Source organism: Prionailurus bengalensis, chromosome A2 (assembly GCF_016509475.1).
Source record: "Prionailurus bengalensis isolate Pbe53 chromosome A2, Fcat_Pben_1.1_paternal_pri, whole genome shotgun sequence".
Classification (NCBI taxonomy): Eukaryota; Metazoa; Chordata; class Mammalia; order Carnivora; family Felidae; genus Prionailurus; species Prionailurus bengalensis.
The window spans coordinates 62,258,789-62,274,841 of record NC_057348.1 but is presented as its reverse complement, the minus strand read 5'-3'; the positions used below and the strand labels follow the sequence as shown (position 1 = coordinate 62,274,841).

The 16,053-nt window shown below is 50.7% G+C and overlaps 1 protein-coding gene across 5 annotated transcripts in view; it reads right to left on the bottom strand.

Annotated features, from left to right (window-relative positions):
• Positions 1-16,053, bottom strand: part of UPP1 (uridine phosphorylase 1) — a 29,241-nt gene that overhangs the window by 12,008 nt on the left and 1,180 nt on the right. For 2 of the 5 annotated variants that reach the window (XM_043588431.1, XM_043588429.1), the window contains exons 2-3: positions 10,693-10,766; positions 729-793 (exon numbers count right to left, since the gene is read on the bottom strand). In XM_043588431.1, the coding sequence (XP_043444366.1) occupies positions 729-772 (44 nt within the window). In that variant the 5' untranslated portion in view covers positions 773-793; positions 10,693-10,766. Of the gene's footprint in view, positions 1-728; positions 794-4,709; positions 4,808-10,692; positions 10,767-10,882; positions 10,995-16,053 lie in introns of those variants that run through there. The other 3 variants (XM_043588432.1, XM_043588433.1, XM_043588434.1) reach the window with 3 other exon arrangements.

Genomic DNA, 16,053 nt, shown 5'->3' with positions numbered 1-16,053 from the left:
ATAGCTCACACATAAAAACCTACTTCACACTCACGACTGCTGTGGAAGCTGGGTTCTATCAGTACCCCTCACCGTATGGGCTCACTTCAACGTGAATGTTTTTCATAAAAGGCTGCACTCGTGAGCTGGCCTCGAGCTCCTGACACCACAGCCGCCTCGCGGTGGTGGGCAAGGACACACCAGTGAGGGAGCTCAAGCGGAGGGCAGGCCAGGGGCCACTCTGGCTGGGTCCTGTCCATGACCTTGAGCCCAGCTCCAGGGCTCCCCCAGGTAACCCCAGCAGAGGTGGGGGACACCAAGGGGAGCGAGGAAACCAAAATACTGTTGGATTCAAGCCCAGGCAGGAATCAGGATGAAGGCAAGAAACTCTCCCTTGGCCAGCAATGCACAAATAGACATAGAAGATGGGCTGTAAGGATCACCAGCTGGAATCACGGAAAACCGTAAAGAAAGTATTTACAATTCCGAACCCCGACAGGGCCAGGAGACAAGCAGGGGCCGTGTTTCGGAAGGGGCCCCACCAGAGCCGTTCTGAGCCCAGAGCTGCCCGCGTGGCCAACACCGCGTGTCCCTGGCACCAGACGCCAGGGCTCTTGTCATCTCATCCCCAGTCTCTGTCACCAGAATCAAACGTGTTACCGTACGGTGGCTCTCGGAAAAACATGTGTCACACAGTAATCGCCATAAACGTAAGGATCTAACCAGCCTGCGGTCGGCCGGAGCCTTACTTGTGATTGTCACGTTTCTTTGTTTGGAGTCCCGAGGAAGCCATTCTCTCAGCCGGGGCAGGAGCCTAGGAGAAAACAACACAGAATGTTATTTAAAAGTTTTGGAGGGGGCGCCTGGGTGGCTCAGTGGGTTAAACATCCGACTTCAGCTCAGGTCATGATCTCGCAGTTTGTGGGTTTGAGCCCCCCATTGGGCTCTGTGCTGACAGCTCGGAGCCTGGAGCCTGCTTTGGATTCTGTGTCTCCCCATCTCTCTCTGCCCCTCCCCCACTCGTGCTCTGTCTCTGTCTCTCAATAATAAATAAACATTAAAAAAATAAGAATAAAAGGTTTTTTTTTAAATGTCTATTTAATTTTGAGAGACAGAGTGCAAGCAGGGGGCGGGGGGAGGGGCGGGCAGAGAGAGAGACAGAGACAGAATCCGAAGCAGGCTCCAGGTTCTGAGCTGTCAGCACAGAGCCCGACATGGGGCTCGAACTCACGAGCTGTGAGATCATGACCTGAGCCGAAGTCAGATGCTCAACCAACTGAGCCACCCAGGTGCCCCCAGAATATTATTTAAAAATAGACTCAGGCATATAAGAGACTCTTAAGAGCTTATTTGGCAAAAATCTATTGGAACAAGGCAGCGTCAGACTAGAAGCTGTCAGGAAGGCCCCAGGAGAGAATTAAAGGGAGCAGGTACGGAAGGGGAGCCAGGACATGGTTGGTAGGCAGATCGAGTATAGCTTGTCCTCAGGGATTTGACTTGACACCCTCGAGGTGTTGACAGGCTCAACACCAGGTGTTGACTTGGGACCTGGGCATCAGATCTGACACCTCTGTCCAAGGCCTCCTTGTGTAATTAACTTAACAACAGCGAGTCCCCCACCCCACCCCACTCACCCCCACTGGAGGAACCCAGGGCACTCTGGCTCACTGGCCTGTGGAAGCCCAGTGCTGAAACTCTGTGCACACTCACATCAGGCCCCATGTGCGCTATGTGACCTGCAGGGTTGCTAATTTCCAAGGAGCTAGCAGAAATACACCAGAAGCCAAGTTGGGCGGGCATCACCTCTGGTTTCCCAGCCTGGCCCCACAGACCACTCCCGGCTGCCCACCCCTGTGGGATCTCAGGCGTCAGGGACAGCCCAGAAAGAGGGGTGGGGGTCGGGGGAGAGGTCTGAACTGTGGGATTTCCAGCACCTGCCAAGGAAGGGGAGAAGATCCGAAGCAGGCACAAGTCAACCCTGTCTTACTACCATCCTAAAGCCGGAGGAAGAAGAAACCACAGATGCGGCCGCGTTCAGTTCCTGGGGCTCGGCCTCTTGTTCCCCTCCCCCATCTCTCTGTCCACAGACGCAAGGCCCCCGGGGCTACTTTCCTCTGCTCTCTCTACACCTGCCCTGTCTCCACCCCCTCCTTCTTATCTGTTTTACCTTCCTTTTCTCCTGATGCTCCCCTGCATTCTGCATCCTGAACCTATTAAAACTGGCTCCTTCAAAGTTCAGCCTTCTGAGGATATAAATGGACTCCCAGTTTCCTATGGTCCCTGGACTGAGGCTGAACTGGGGGCCAGAGTTAACGAGCTCTCCAACGTGGCCGGGGACCCCCATAGGTTTGCTGAAGAATTGCACGTAGTTATTCAAACTTTCCAACCTGGCTTCTCGGATTTGTATCAGCAGATCCACACACTGATTGCTGGGGCCAGCCCAAACACTGGATGAAGCCAGTCTGGTGGAAACATCCCGAGCAGGAGTTAGAGCAACACACACCCGAATTTTGGCAAGATGCTAGAACACTCACTCACTGGAGCAATTATAATGGCTTTTCCTAAGCCTGGTGACGGGAACAAGGTTGAGGCGTGTACACGAAAGCCTGATGAATCTGCTCATGGTTATGATGATGGACTCCAAACAGACTTTAAAGACATTCTGGTCTTCCCTTTAGCTATTGAGTCCACCCAGGCAGTATTTAATTCTCTGCTTATCAACAGTTATATCTCTGTTTATATCTCTGTTTATCAAAGATCCAGGATCTTTCCCTTCCAGTTAAAAGGGCCAGGCCGGAATGGGAAACTACGTCCCTTCCAAATTTAGTTATCCTGGCAAACCAGCTTGGTTGCACCCTAGCCAAGTCTCATTTCTGCTGTTATTACAAGCAACCAGGATATTGGAAAAAAAGACTGTTAACAAATTTAGGCGTTGTAGGTGCTTCTAGACCGCTAGCCAAACTTTTCAACGTCCTGTCGGCCCGTCGCTGGTAATCAGCTCGGAGAATCCACTCTCCAGACTGGGAATGAACCTCCGTCCTTACTGACACAGGACCTATACCCTCAGTGCCCAGCCCCACTGCCACCCACCCAGAGCACCTGAACAGTTCAGTTAGTGAGGAGGGGTCTCTTACAACTCAACAGTTTCCCATCTCTGAACCTACTCTCTTTGAGACATACTGACTCTGCCTTCTGCCCCTACTCATTTATTGGGTTGAGACTTCTTAGAAAAGCATCATGCCAGAATTTCTTTTTCCCCAAAGGGGAAGATAGTTCTAGAACTTGACAGTAGTCATCAACATAGCCAACCAGGGGATTTAAATGACCCTTTGACATCTTTGATTTGCTCTGTCTCTGACAGGACCACAGCTGAGTCTGGGGACACTGGTAATTTGTCACGAATGGATCAGCTACCATCCCCTTTAGGGGCAAAATCTTTAACTGATATTGGCACAGTCCACAGAGGACCTGCCAATACGGCTCAAATAGATCCCTCAAAACCTGTCCTTAGAATAAGTCTATAGCCTATAAATGAAGAAGCCCTTCAGGGTGTCAAGCCCATAATAGAGAATTACAGGTCTCAGGGCCTCATTATGGCCGGTACTAGTCCCTGTAACACCCCTACTTTATCTGTGAGAAATCCCGATGGCCAAGGATGGAGGTTTGTTTGGGACCTCGAGGCAATCGATAAGACTGTTATCCCTCAAAACCCTTTTATTCCTAACCCCCATACATTCCCAACATCCATGTCCACTGAAAGCAACGTTTTCACGTTTTCATAGGTAACTGACCTATGTGGTGCATTTTTAGTGTTCCAGTTGATAAGGACAATCAGTATCTTTTTTTTCTTTATTTATTTTGAGAGAGAGACAGACAGACAGAGACAGAGAGAATCCCAAGCAGGCTCCACATTCTCAGTGCAGAGCCCGACATGGGACTTGATCCCACGAACCATGAGATCATGGACCTGGGCTGAAATCAAGTCAGACACTCGACCGACACAGCCCCCCAGGCACCCCTCCCTTTTTCCTCTCTGCATGTGAGAGGGAGGGGGATGCCCTGGGAGCCGCTCACCCAAAAACACGGAGACCACCATCACCCCATGGGGTGTTGTACCCAACAATTAGACCCTGTGACTCAGGGATATCCCCCTGGCCTCACAGCCATTCCTGCCACTGCCCTCTCAGTTAAGGCCACTGAAGAAATAGTCACAGGTGTTCCTCTAACCATCCCAGTGCCCCATGCAGGAGCCCTCCTAAGTTCTCCTGACGCTCAAGACTTTTCAGCCTGTCGCCTCACCTCCCGTGACATCATCCTGGTCACTGTTCCTCTTACAATGACTCTTTCTGGTTCCAGGATCCTTAAGCCTCTCACCCCTCTCCTCTCCATCAAGGATAAAATCACTCACAGTGGCCTCACATTGACAGATCACCTGTTGACTCCCGTGACAATTCACAGGAAACTGCTCTAGTCAATGCAGCCTTTCATGGTTTACTGATGGTCCTTATTCAAAGCATCAAATGTCACACTGGATGTGCTATACAACTCCCCTGAAGTCACCAAGACAGCACCTTCACCTCAGGCTCCTCTGTTTGGCCGACAGGCTGACTTATGTGCCCTAAATTGAGCTTCTGTTTTAGCCAAGGGCAAAACCACAAACATTTATGCGGACACTCAGTGTGCCTTTGGGGAAGCTCATGATTTCGGAAGGGAAACAACAGTTTTCTTACCTCCCATGAGGATAAGATTCAGAATGGCTCCAATGGGTGCCGGGGTGGCTCAGTTGGTTGAGTGACTGACTTCAGCTCAGGCCATGATCTCGCGGTTCATGAGTTCGAGCACCCCCAAGTCGGGCTCCATGCTGAACAGCTCAGAGCCTGGAGCCTGCTTTGGATTCTGTGTCTCCCTCCTCTACCCCTTCTCTCCCCCCACTCTCTCTCTCTAAAATAAATAAAAAATATTTTTTTAAAATGGCTCCTATGTCCAACATTTACTAGGTGCCATACTTTTTGCTGGTGGCTCTAGTTATTACTAAGGGTGCCAGGCATTTAGCCTCATCCCCCTGGAGGCCAAAGGAAACCACTTTGCTTATATTTCCACTGAAAATGCTGTGCTAAAGGAGACCAACAGCAGGACCCCAGTCATGGTCCAAAGATATGTTTTTCCAAATGACGGCCTGGAAAAATTGACCAGAGATGCCCAACAATGGGCCGCATAAAAGGAGAATCAATATTGGAAATCTGACAGTTGTTGGTCTGATAAAAAGAGAGAACTCAGGTGTGGACCAAAGAACAATGTGGCCGTACCAGAAAGTTTTAAATTCCCAGTACTCACAACTGTACACACATTAAACCATTGGTCTACCGTGAAAGGATAGTGTTCATGAACCAATATGGCGGGAACTCTGCTTGTCCCACTGGCCAAAATACAATCCTGGGAAACACCCATACTGCCCAATGGACCGTTTGAGGTTTGGCAAATGGGTTTCGTGCAAATCCCTCCATCTCATGGATATAAATATGTTTTAGTCATGGATCATATGCTTTCTCTCTTATTGGAATGAAGTCTTGCCTTGTAGACAGACCCACACCTTTTCTGTGACTAAAATCCTATTAGAAAAGATTATCCCCTACCTGGGGATCCCCTCTTGAACCACGCAGTGACCAGGGAACCATGTTACTGGCCACGTGTTTCAGCAAGTCTGTGCTTCTTGGCTAGTTTCACACTTTATATCCGATTAAGCCCACCTGTTGCGGGTAACTGGTGGTTTTAAGGGAAACAGATATACATACAGTTGAGCCCAGAACAACGTGGTGGGGGGGGGTGGTACACTGGAAAATCCGCCTGGTGCTTCTGCCTTTTGATTCCTCAAAGACTTAACTGCTACTAATAGCCTACTATTGACTAGAAGCCTTCCTGAAAACATAAATGGTTGATGAACACACATTTTGTATGTTTTATGTAGTATATACTATACTCTTAAAGTTGGAGAAAAGAAAATGTCATTTAAAACATCATAAAGAAGAGAAAGCACAATTACAGTACTGTCTGTATTTATCCAAAAAAATCCACATGTACTTGGATCTGCACAGTTCAAACCCCGGCTATTCAAGCATCGGCTGTAAGTGGTCTTCATCCAGTTTCCCAGAGTGGTGAACGCACTAAGGGGTCTGTTGTTATGTTAATGAGGTGGCTTGGAAAGCGCCAGAAGGTGGAGGCTGGTTGCCAGGGAAACCAATCACGCGATTAGAGATTGGCTCTGTCAGCCCCACCTCCCACCTCAAGGGTCTGGAGGTTGAATCAATCACCAATGGCCAATGATTTCATCAGTCGTGTCCATGCATTGAAACCCCCATAAAATCCCAACAGGCCAGGGTCTGTGGAGATGGGGGGACAGCGGGCCCTGGGGCGGCAGGGAGCTCGGCACCCCCTCCCCAACCGCACCCTGGGCAGCTCTCCCTTCCCTCTGTTCCTGACTTAATCCTTTTGCAACAGACCAGTGATCTAGTGAGCGATCTGTCCCCCGAGTCCTGTGAGCGGCTCCGGCCAGTTCGCCAAACCCAGGGAGGGGTCGTGGGAGCCTTTGGTCTGTAGCTGGTGGGTCAGAACCCAGGTGACACGTGGACTGGCGTCTGGAGAGAGGAGGGGCCGTGCTGGGGGACCGGGCCCTCAGCCTGGAGGGTCTGACTGCCATCTCTGGGTAGGTGGTGTCAGAAGTGAGTTGAATTCTCTGACGCCCTGCTGTCATCAGAGAATTAGTGGCAGGAAACCCACGCACGCGTCAGAATTGTAATCGGTGATCAGCATTTTAGCTCCTAATTCCAGGCATGCACAGTATTCATCAAACAGATTTATACAGACGGCTGGGCTTCCGCAGAAGTCTGGTTTCCAGGAAATGCAACCATCAGCAGGACCATGCAGAGACTGGCCCCAGGTGGCCCCGCTCCCCTCCCCTTAGGGCCCTCACTGCACTGAGAGAAGTGGGGCCTGGGGTCTTACATCTGTGTCCCCAGGGCCGATGTCAGTCAGTCAGGCAGTGTTCCCTGCCAGAGCAGTACATGCTCCCAGCAACGCGCCTCCCCGAAACCCCCAACAACCTGCACCTTCCAAGATGCTAATTTTTCCTCTGCGGGTGGGAAGCTGGGCAGCACGCAGAGAATCGAAAGAGGAAGAGTTAGAAGTGCTTTCCCGGGAGGCGGCAGACAGAATCCAGAAACGGAAACCAAGCCTCAGAGAAAGCATCCTGTCCTGTCTTGCAGAGAAAGCGCCACTCCCACACCCGCTTGCTTTTCTCGCTTCGGAAACAGAGAGATCATCTCCCTGCCCCGTTCCAGACCTTTCGCCCTCCTGAGTCCACCCCGGGGCCTCTTCCCCTTGCACCCTTAGTGCCGGCAGGCCCCCCTTGCAGGCCGCGAGCCTCCCCAAGACTGACCCCTCTCCGTGCCCCCACCCGGCACACAGCAAAAGATTTAAGCAACTTGGTGCCAAGAAAACCGCAGACTTCGGTGACCCTTTGGCTGGAAAACCCCCTGCTAACTGAGGCTGCTGGCAGGCAGCATGGCTGTGTGTGCAGGGTTGTGTGTGTGTGGGGGGGGGGGGTCCTGGTGTTCCAACCAGAGACGCGTTTCACTCTCCAAAGCATACATTATACAGTCCCCCTGATGAGAGAGCATGGGGCAGGCTGGGGGCCAAACACAAGCTAACAGCACCCCTCCCCCTCCCCCTCCCCCCCCCCCCCCCCCCCCCCCCCCGCCCGCCCAGGTGGGATATGTGATATTCCTTGCACTCTCCTGGCCGCCCAAGAACAGGAGAGAGGAAAGAAAGCAGATGGTTGACTGATAGAGATCACAGTCATGCAGGACAAGGGTCTCCTTCGGTATATGGAGAACTTAGTAAACTGCAAGAAAGAGGCAATCTCATCCAGAGCCTGATCTCCAGAAGCCTAGAGACTCCGTTTCCCGGAGCCCTAATATCACCCTCAAGTGGGAAAGGTGTTCAAGTGCTTGCCGTGGTGATGTGGGAAACTGAGGCAAATGAAACATCAAATCCCCTTACTGCCTACGGCTCACTGACCAGTCCTTGAAACCGGCACAGTGACCTCCTTTGAGGGGCTCAGCTGCCTCCACGATGACACTTTGCGGGGGACAGAAGGGAATCTCAGCTTCACATCACCCCACCTCGAGGACCCTGTAAGTCTCCTTCCTTTATCTCAACTGCCCCAGGACACACGCTGGCATCATGCTCCAGGCTTAGGGCCCCCGATATACACCCGAGGGGTCTCAGGACTGAGGTTTTACAAACGGTAATAAATGGCGTTTCCCTGGCCACAGCGACCCCCTCAAGGTCCTGGAAACCTTGCTTCCAAAATTCCTAAGAGACTTACTCTATCCCCGCCCCCTCCCAAGCTGAGGGTATGTGACGAGTTACCCATGACGACCCCAGTGCAGCTCCTGCTGCCAACGGGTTGCAGGATTTTATTTTTTACCTCAACACCTAGTGTAAGGGTTAAATTGTAGTGTAGGGCTAACCTATAGCTTGAGAGATAACAGCTTTGTGTTGACACTATAGCTTGAGAAATAACAGCTTTGTTTTGACACTGAAGGTTAAGAGATAACAGCCTTGCTTTACTCTTGTAAGTTACGCTTCATACTCTCGTAAGTTAGGCTTCACCAATTAAGGAAACAAAAGTTCAAAGAAAAGAGCATCAGAGGCAGGGTCAAGGAGATCAACTGGTTGCGACTTAACGGCAGAAAGTCTAAAATAATCACCCCATCCGGGAACTGTTTCCACCTCATCTGGAAGCTATTTCTTTTTTCTGTTCCCAGGTGATGATAAAATGAGGTGGTCGGCTATAAAAACCATGTACCACTCTGATCAAAAGTGCTGGTCCTGATCGGTCAGCCTTGCCTCTCATTGCAATAAACTTTGTTGTGACTGTCACTGGTGCCCACAGCATTCTGTTTTAGGAGTCGTGTGGATGCAACACCAGGATTTGTGGTCTCCCCACTTGGAAGAAGGAAGGGGTGGACACAGAGTGAGCAGGTACAAGGTTATTAGAGCATCAGATCTGGAAGGAAGAATACTGGGGAAGCTCTCTTTACAGAGAGGGGGCGCTCAGAGGGAATGCCCGTGACTAGACGCAAGGCTCCTTGTTTTAGGAGGTTCTGGTCAGCATCCCCTTCTCTTCCCCCTGGATCCTCCTCAGGTCCCACCCTTACTGGCTGGACAACTCCAGGTGCTGGGTGGTCCCTTCCCGATGGGCTCGACTCCATTGTGCGAGGGGTCAGACTGGTCATACTGTTGCCCGTATACACAAGTTTTAGGGTTTAGTTAGGTATTTTCACTGTCAGATTCCTGAGAGGAACCTGAGGGGGAGTAGGTGACGTCTGTTACATTCTTAAGTGGGACTCTACTCCCCAAGGGGGTTGCTGTGGTCAACCGCTCCCAGCTCCCAGCATTGTTCCAAAATACATGCTTTTGCCACCCAGGGACCTCAGGTCCTTTCTCTATTTTATCCTATTTTTTCCCTATTATACAGGGGTCCTGTCTGTGCGTTTTAATAAAATCACCTTTTTAAAAAATTTTTTTTAACATTTATTTATTTTTGAGACAGAGAGAGACAGAGCATGAACGGGGGAGGGTCAGAGAGAGAGGGAGACACAGAATCCGAAACAGGCTCCAGGCTCTGAGCTGTCAGCACAGAGCCCAACGCGGGGCTCGAACTCACAGACCACGAGATCATGACCTGAGCCGAAGTCGGATGCTTAACCGATTGAGCCCCCAGGAGCCCCTAAAATCACCTTTTTTGCACCAAAGACATCTTCAATAATTCTTTCTTGGCTCCAAATCCCCACCATCACCCCAAAACCCCATCACCTCTGATAAGGGAGCATTAAGTCAAGCTAACACACACCCTCCCCCACCAGGTGGGATGTGTGTGACATTCCTCAGGCACCCTGGCTGCCGAAGGACACAGGAAAGGAAAGAAAACAAACGGTTAACCGATAGAGACCACAGTCCTACAGCACGTGCGTCTCCAAGAGTTTACAAATATCTTAGGAAATTACAAGAAAAAGGCAATCTTACCCATAGCCTCATCTCCAGAAACCTACAAACTCATTCCCGGAGCCCCAGCATCACCCTCCCCTCTGTAGTGATGTGGGGAACACAGGCAGAAGGAAATGGCAGGTAACGTTAAATGTCTTCATAACCTGCAGCCCATTGACAGATACTTGAGGCAAGTACAGAGCAGCACGTTTCTCCAGAAACACCTGCCCGTGTCACGTTGCCTTCCTAGAGGGAAAACAGCCATAGCCAGACAGTAGCATGGCCTCCAGGATCCTGTGGGTCCTCTTCAGCACATCAAAGTCCTTCTGGAGGCCTCCCTTTGCCTTTCCCTCCCCCAACTCCACAGTATAGAACCAGTCTCTCCTCCCAAGCCCAGCACAGCTCTCTCTGCCCTCGGGTCCTGTCCCCGTGCTTTAATAAACCACCTTTTTGCACCAAAAATGTCTTCAAGAATTCCTTCTTGGCCGCCAGCTCTGAATCCCCATCACTCCAAAACCACATCACCCCCACCTGCCCACAGAAAGGTCAAAGCCAGGAGGAGGTAAAGGAGGTGTCTCACTTACCAAGATCTTTCTCCCTAGACCAGGCAGAGCAGAGGGTGGAAACCAGGAGCCAATCCACCCCTGGGGGCAGCTCCCCACTCACCTGGATTCTTCCAGCCGCAGCAGGTGAACGGACAGGTGAACAGGCAGCGTGGGGAGCAGGTGTAAAAGAAAACCCTGGCGAAGAGTAAGAAAGAGGGAATCACTATTCGGGGACCCAGCACTACATTTGCATTTTGAAGGAAGTTTTCAAGTTGGAAGAAAACACACAAAGCTACATTATGTTTTCCGACCTTCAAAGGAATCAGGAAACAGGACTAGTCCCTGAGTGTCGTTGAGGCCAGGCTCAGCCCAGCGGGGGTTCAGGGTATTCTAGAAAAGGAGGCACCCCTGTGCCAGGGCCCCTACCACCAGCATCCACCATGTGCATTCAACTGCAGCTCACGACGTAAAACCCAGACAGAAGGGCTCCCCAGGACCCTGTCTTGGGCGCAAGAGGGAGCACCAGGGGAAGTGTCAGATGCACTGATTTTCAAGCACCGCCCACCCACCCCCACCCCCGGTGCGGTTTCACAAGGAGAGGTCACTCATCAACTCAGCGAAGATTTCCGATGACCGCTTTTTACATCATTTTGCTGATTTAAAATCGTCGTGCACCCTGGACATTTTCCCTCCCACCGAGAATAGGTATGGCACATTCCCAGCAACACACACTGGTGGTATACAATGGGACCTTTCCAGTCTGGGCAACTCAGAATGAACGCGACACTTCCTGTTTCTCGCGGGACTGAGAAAAATCAGCTTGCAAAACCCAGTGACTGATGTAGCCCACTGTTGGCTGCACTGTCCCCCCTGCTCGCCATGAAAGGGCTCCGCCCCCCTCCTCAGTGGCCACTGCAGAGCAGGGTGAATTTAGGTGCTCGCCTGGTGCTTTCAGGTCACTTCACGTGTTTAGTCACAGTTAAGAAAGGCACGAACTATCTGTGAGGTACCAGAAAGGGCTAAGCATGGCAGGCAGGGGTCACTTGACTTGGGGCCAGGTCAGAGGCCAAGTGCTCAGGCGGTGAATCCATAAAAAACTTGAGCAGCACCTGGACGTGGTTGGGGACTCCTGAAAGGTTTGGAGGGGGCAATGATGGAGATGTGTCTTTGTGAAAGGGTCCAGAGGAAGCCACTGTCACATAACAATTATTCCCACCTGAAGACATAGGAGTTTCTGAAATCCCTTGTCTGCCTAAAAGTGGAGCCTCCTAGAAGAACTCAATTGTCGTGAATTAGGTCCTAGGGAGCAATGCCAACTCTTCTTTGAAAACCAAAACCAAAACCAAAACAAAAACACAAAAAGACACTCTCACTATCTTATCTCCCATCTATCCACTTATCTTTCCAAAGTCCTTTGTTTCCCTAAGTGCCCCTTCTGCACCTCCCCAGAAGTCCTCTGTTCTCCCAGAAGTGTCCTTCTGCCCCCTCTATGCCCTATGAAGATGGTAAATAAACCCCCCAATTTTTTTAAGTAGACTTCATGCCCAGCACGATGAGGGGCTCAAACTTACAACCCTGAGATCAAGACCTGAGCTGATGTCAGGAGTCAGACGCTTCAATGACTGAGCCACCAGGCACCCCCAAATTCTAACCACCTCTTGGAGCCACATTTTTCTGTTAACTCCCATGTGCATACATAACTAAAAATCCATCTTTTCTCCCACTAGTCTGTCTTGTCATTTTGATTTGCAGTCCCCCAAGACGCTACCTAAGAGGATAGAAGTTTTTCCTCCCCGACACATGATTCCAGCAGAGTTGGATGGAGGGACACAGAACATGAGCAGAGACATGTTAAGAACAGAAAGGCAGGGTACGTTCTGGATCCAGGAGATGAAATCGTAAGGGCTGACTGGAAGGATGAGGCTTCAAGGGGTGCCTGTGTCGAGCTAAGATGACAGGGAAGGACCCAGTGTCACTTACTAGGCATGGGGCTAAGCTGGCTGTTTCCCATGACACCCTTTGGTTCTACACAAGGTGGCTGTGGGCATCACCCCACGTGGGAAATGAAGCTTGAGTTGTTTTCACAAGCAGGTTTGAAAAGTGAGAGATGAGGCTAGCTGGGGGGAAACAGGGCAGGTGGGAATTCGGGGCCCAAGTCACATCCCCGGAACCAACAACTGAGGGAAGTCCCAGACACGAGAGGGACATCAGGGTAGGGAGGGAATGACCATGGCCACGTCCTATCCCTGCGGAAGGAAGCACTGATTCAAAATAGTCTTTCAAAAGTCTAATCTTCCCCGGGCGCCTGGGTAGCTCAGGCGGTTAAGCATCCGGCTCAGGTCGTGATTTCATAGTTCATAGGTTTGAGCCCTGCATTGGGCTCTGCGCTGACAGTGCGGAGGCTGCTTGGGATTCTCTCTCTCTCTCTCTCTCTGCCCCTCTCCTACTCATGCTCTCTGTCTCAAAATAAATAAGCATTAAAAAAAAGTGTAATCTTCCAACATTATCGGCACTGGACGACGGTTGTGACACTTTATGTCCCTTCGTCCTGAGGAATGGAGCTTCTGTGGAGAGCAGACAGCAGACACCCATTCCAAAGCCCAGCCAACAACTCAGCAGGTGAGGTCAGGCCGGAGGCTACTTGAGGCACTGTACCTTCTGGCTTCGTACCAGGATACTCAAACTTCACACCAAGGCCAGGATACATCCTGCTTCCTGAAGAGAAGACTCCCCTTACCTCCCCAGGACCCCACGGTCTTCTCTACGCCAGGGGAGCGTTTCCCTGGATTCCTGGCCCCGAGGTTCAGCCTCCCAGAGAAATTGGAACCTGGTTCCGGCTCTCAGGATCCTTTGCTGTGAGCGTCTGGGGTCTCCCCACTACCCGTCGCCAGATCCAACCCGTAAAAAGAAAAACCCACAAAAAACCCTGTAGTTGTGTTTGGTTTTCTTTTCTGTTCTTTTTCAGTTTTAACCATCAAACTAAAAATCAGATAGGTGGGTTACTCTGTGTAAATAACTTGGTGTGTATAAATGTTTATGAAACTCTTTTGAATGAACATAGTTAGCAAATGTGTGTGAGTGTTCGTGTGTGTGTGTGTGTGTGTGTGTGTGTGTATGGGAGAGAGAGAGGGAGGAAAATGAACAGTGTTTATCTTCAGGGAGTAGGAAATGCTGAAAGTTTCATTTTGTTTTATATTTGTGAGGTTTTTCATATTATTATTTTTATTTAAGTAATCTCTACACCCAACCTGGGGCTCGAACTCACTCACAAATTCCAAGGTCAAGAGCTACTCGCTCGGCTGACTGAGCCAGCCAGGTGCCCCTATTTGTGTTTTTTTTTTTTTAAACACTGAGTTTGTATTAATCTTATGATCAGTAAAGATAACAAAAGAAGTCCACTTGGACAAAAGCCCATGGGAAAAATTCATTTTTTTTTTTTAACTAAAATGTTACTGGGGTGCCCACCATCGTAGAAAGTCCTGGGACTGCGAATGTGATTTGTTGGATCATGAGGCTTATGCAGAGAGAGAACTAGTAGGTCAACCTGGCCTCCAAAGAGGGGAGAAAAAGGCCAGAAGGATGGAACATTAGGGGACTTAGGCCTGGTTCAGTGAGAGGTGACAGGGCAGGACAGCAGCCTTAAAGGGTGGGGCAGGGTGTGAAAATCCTTTTAGGGGTTTAAGATTTAGACTTTCATTCCGGTTCAGGGAGATCACTAATCCTTTAAAGGCCGAGTTTACAGCCAAGGAAAGCAACCAAAGGTGTCTTTAACCCTGAAGACACCAGGAGGGTGGAATGAGCTAGAGGGGCCAGGCCTCACTGGGCAGGGCAGGGCAGAGTAGAAAAGGGCAAAGGGACAGGGAAGTAGCAGAGGGAAAGGGGGGCCGGGAAGGACACCACAGCCTGAAGAGTGCCTCAGGGGCCTTCCAGGATATTTCCTGTTCTCCGAATTTCAGAATTTCTGGGTCACCCCTCATGGAGGGCAGCAGCCTGATGTGGGGTTGACTTCTGGCATGGGCGGCCAGGAGGCTGCCACCTGTGACATTGGGTCAGCCGGCCAATTGGGTCACCTGGCCAACCCCTGACCAAGAAGAGAGACAGACCTGTGGTCCCCGCTGTGGGTGTTTCTAGGTCCCAGGACAGTTTACCATAGACACAAATTGTGAAAGGACCCGCACGCAGGGACCAATTCTACGTCCTCTAATTTTTTACCGTGGTTTCTCTTTAGATCTGCAGGACAACTAGAGGTCAGTATTTCATGCTGCAACACTTGTTCAACACTGGTTTCAGGCATACTTCTGGCCATCGAGACTCTGAAAGTTTAGTAAGAAAGAAAGAAAGAAAAAAAAGGGGGAACAGTCCCAAAACAGACTCACTTGCCCCAGGACAGCAAACAAGACTCAGATATCTGTTAAATCAAAACCAAATGGAGACCAGCCTTAAAAATTCCGAGCAGAGAAAAAGGTTAGTCATACGAAGTTTGAGTTTGCAAGACCGACCCTGCCCCCCCCCCCCCCCCCCCGGGCCACTTCCTGCCTACGCCTCTGGAAATGCAGAGCAAGATTCCCACTCTTTCCCAATGTCAGTATGAGGCAACCATGGACCAATTCCCCACCATTTAAGAACTTTCTAATATTGCAGCCAAGTGCTGCGAAGACGAGCCACCGCCTTCCCACTTGAACTCTGGCGTGGCGATGACCGTAGACCTATGAGTCCTATCCTATGCTCTGGTTCCAGTGCTCCCTGCTTGCAAACGGTCTCTTGGCGTGTGCCCAAAAACTTTTGCTAATTGCTACTCTGGTGAATCATTTGCTTTATTGTTATTTCTGAACTTTTGACAGTTCTAACCTATCAGCCTCTCAGGAATCTGACCTTTAACCAGCCCACCTGCAATTACCTGGTCTCCATAGTGAGAGACTCCGGCCCTACCCCCAAAGCAAGGTGACCTTGGGGGAAGGATCCTTTCCTTGTATAATAAGGTTTGTCTTGTCCAGTCCCCTCCCTCTTCCCTCACCCTTATGCCCCCTCACCCCCCATTTCTGCCTATAAAAGTCTTCCTCTTGTGCAATTCCTGGGAGCTCCTTTCCGCTTGCTGGATGGGACGCTGCAGCGTCGGTAACCAAATACAGCCAATGAGATCTTCAAACCCACTCAGTGGAATTGTAGTTTTTAACAGTAAAAATCATTCTCCAAAAGGTAACTTTACTTAACCACTAAACAAAAAGGGGGGGGGGGGGTTCTGGGTGTTCTCTGGTTTGAGCTGTGGAGAAGCCGGTCCCTGCCCCGCCCGCCTCCACCTAGAGGTCACACCCGCTGCGTCTCGGGTCTTGGGAAAAAGGCGGCGGTGGCAGGGTCAGGAAGCACACCCCTCTCCCACCCCACCCCGCACGCTCTGAGCGCTCTCCCTGTGCACCCTGCTCCCAAGTGCACCCCCATCCCCTCTCCCAGAACATTCTCCCCATGCACCCACTGAGTGCTCTCA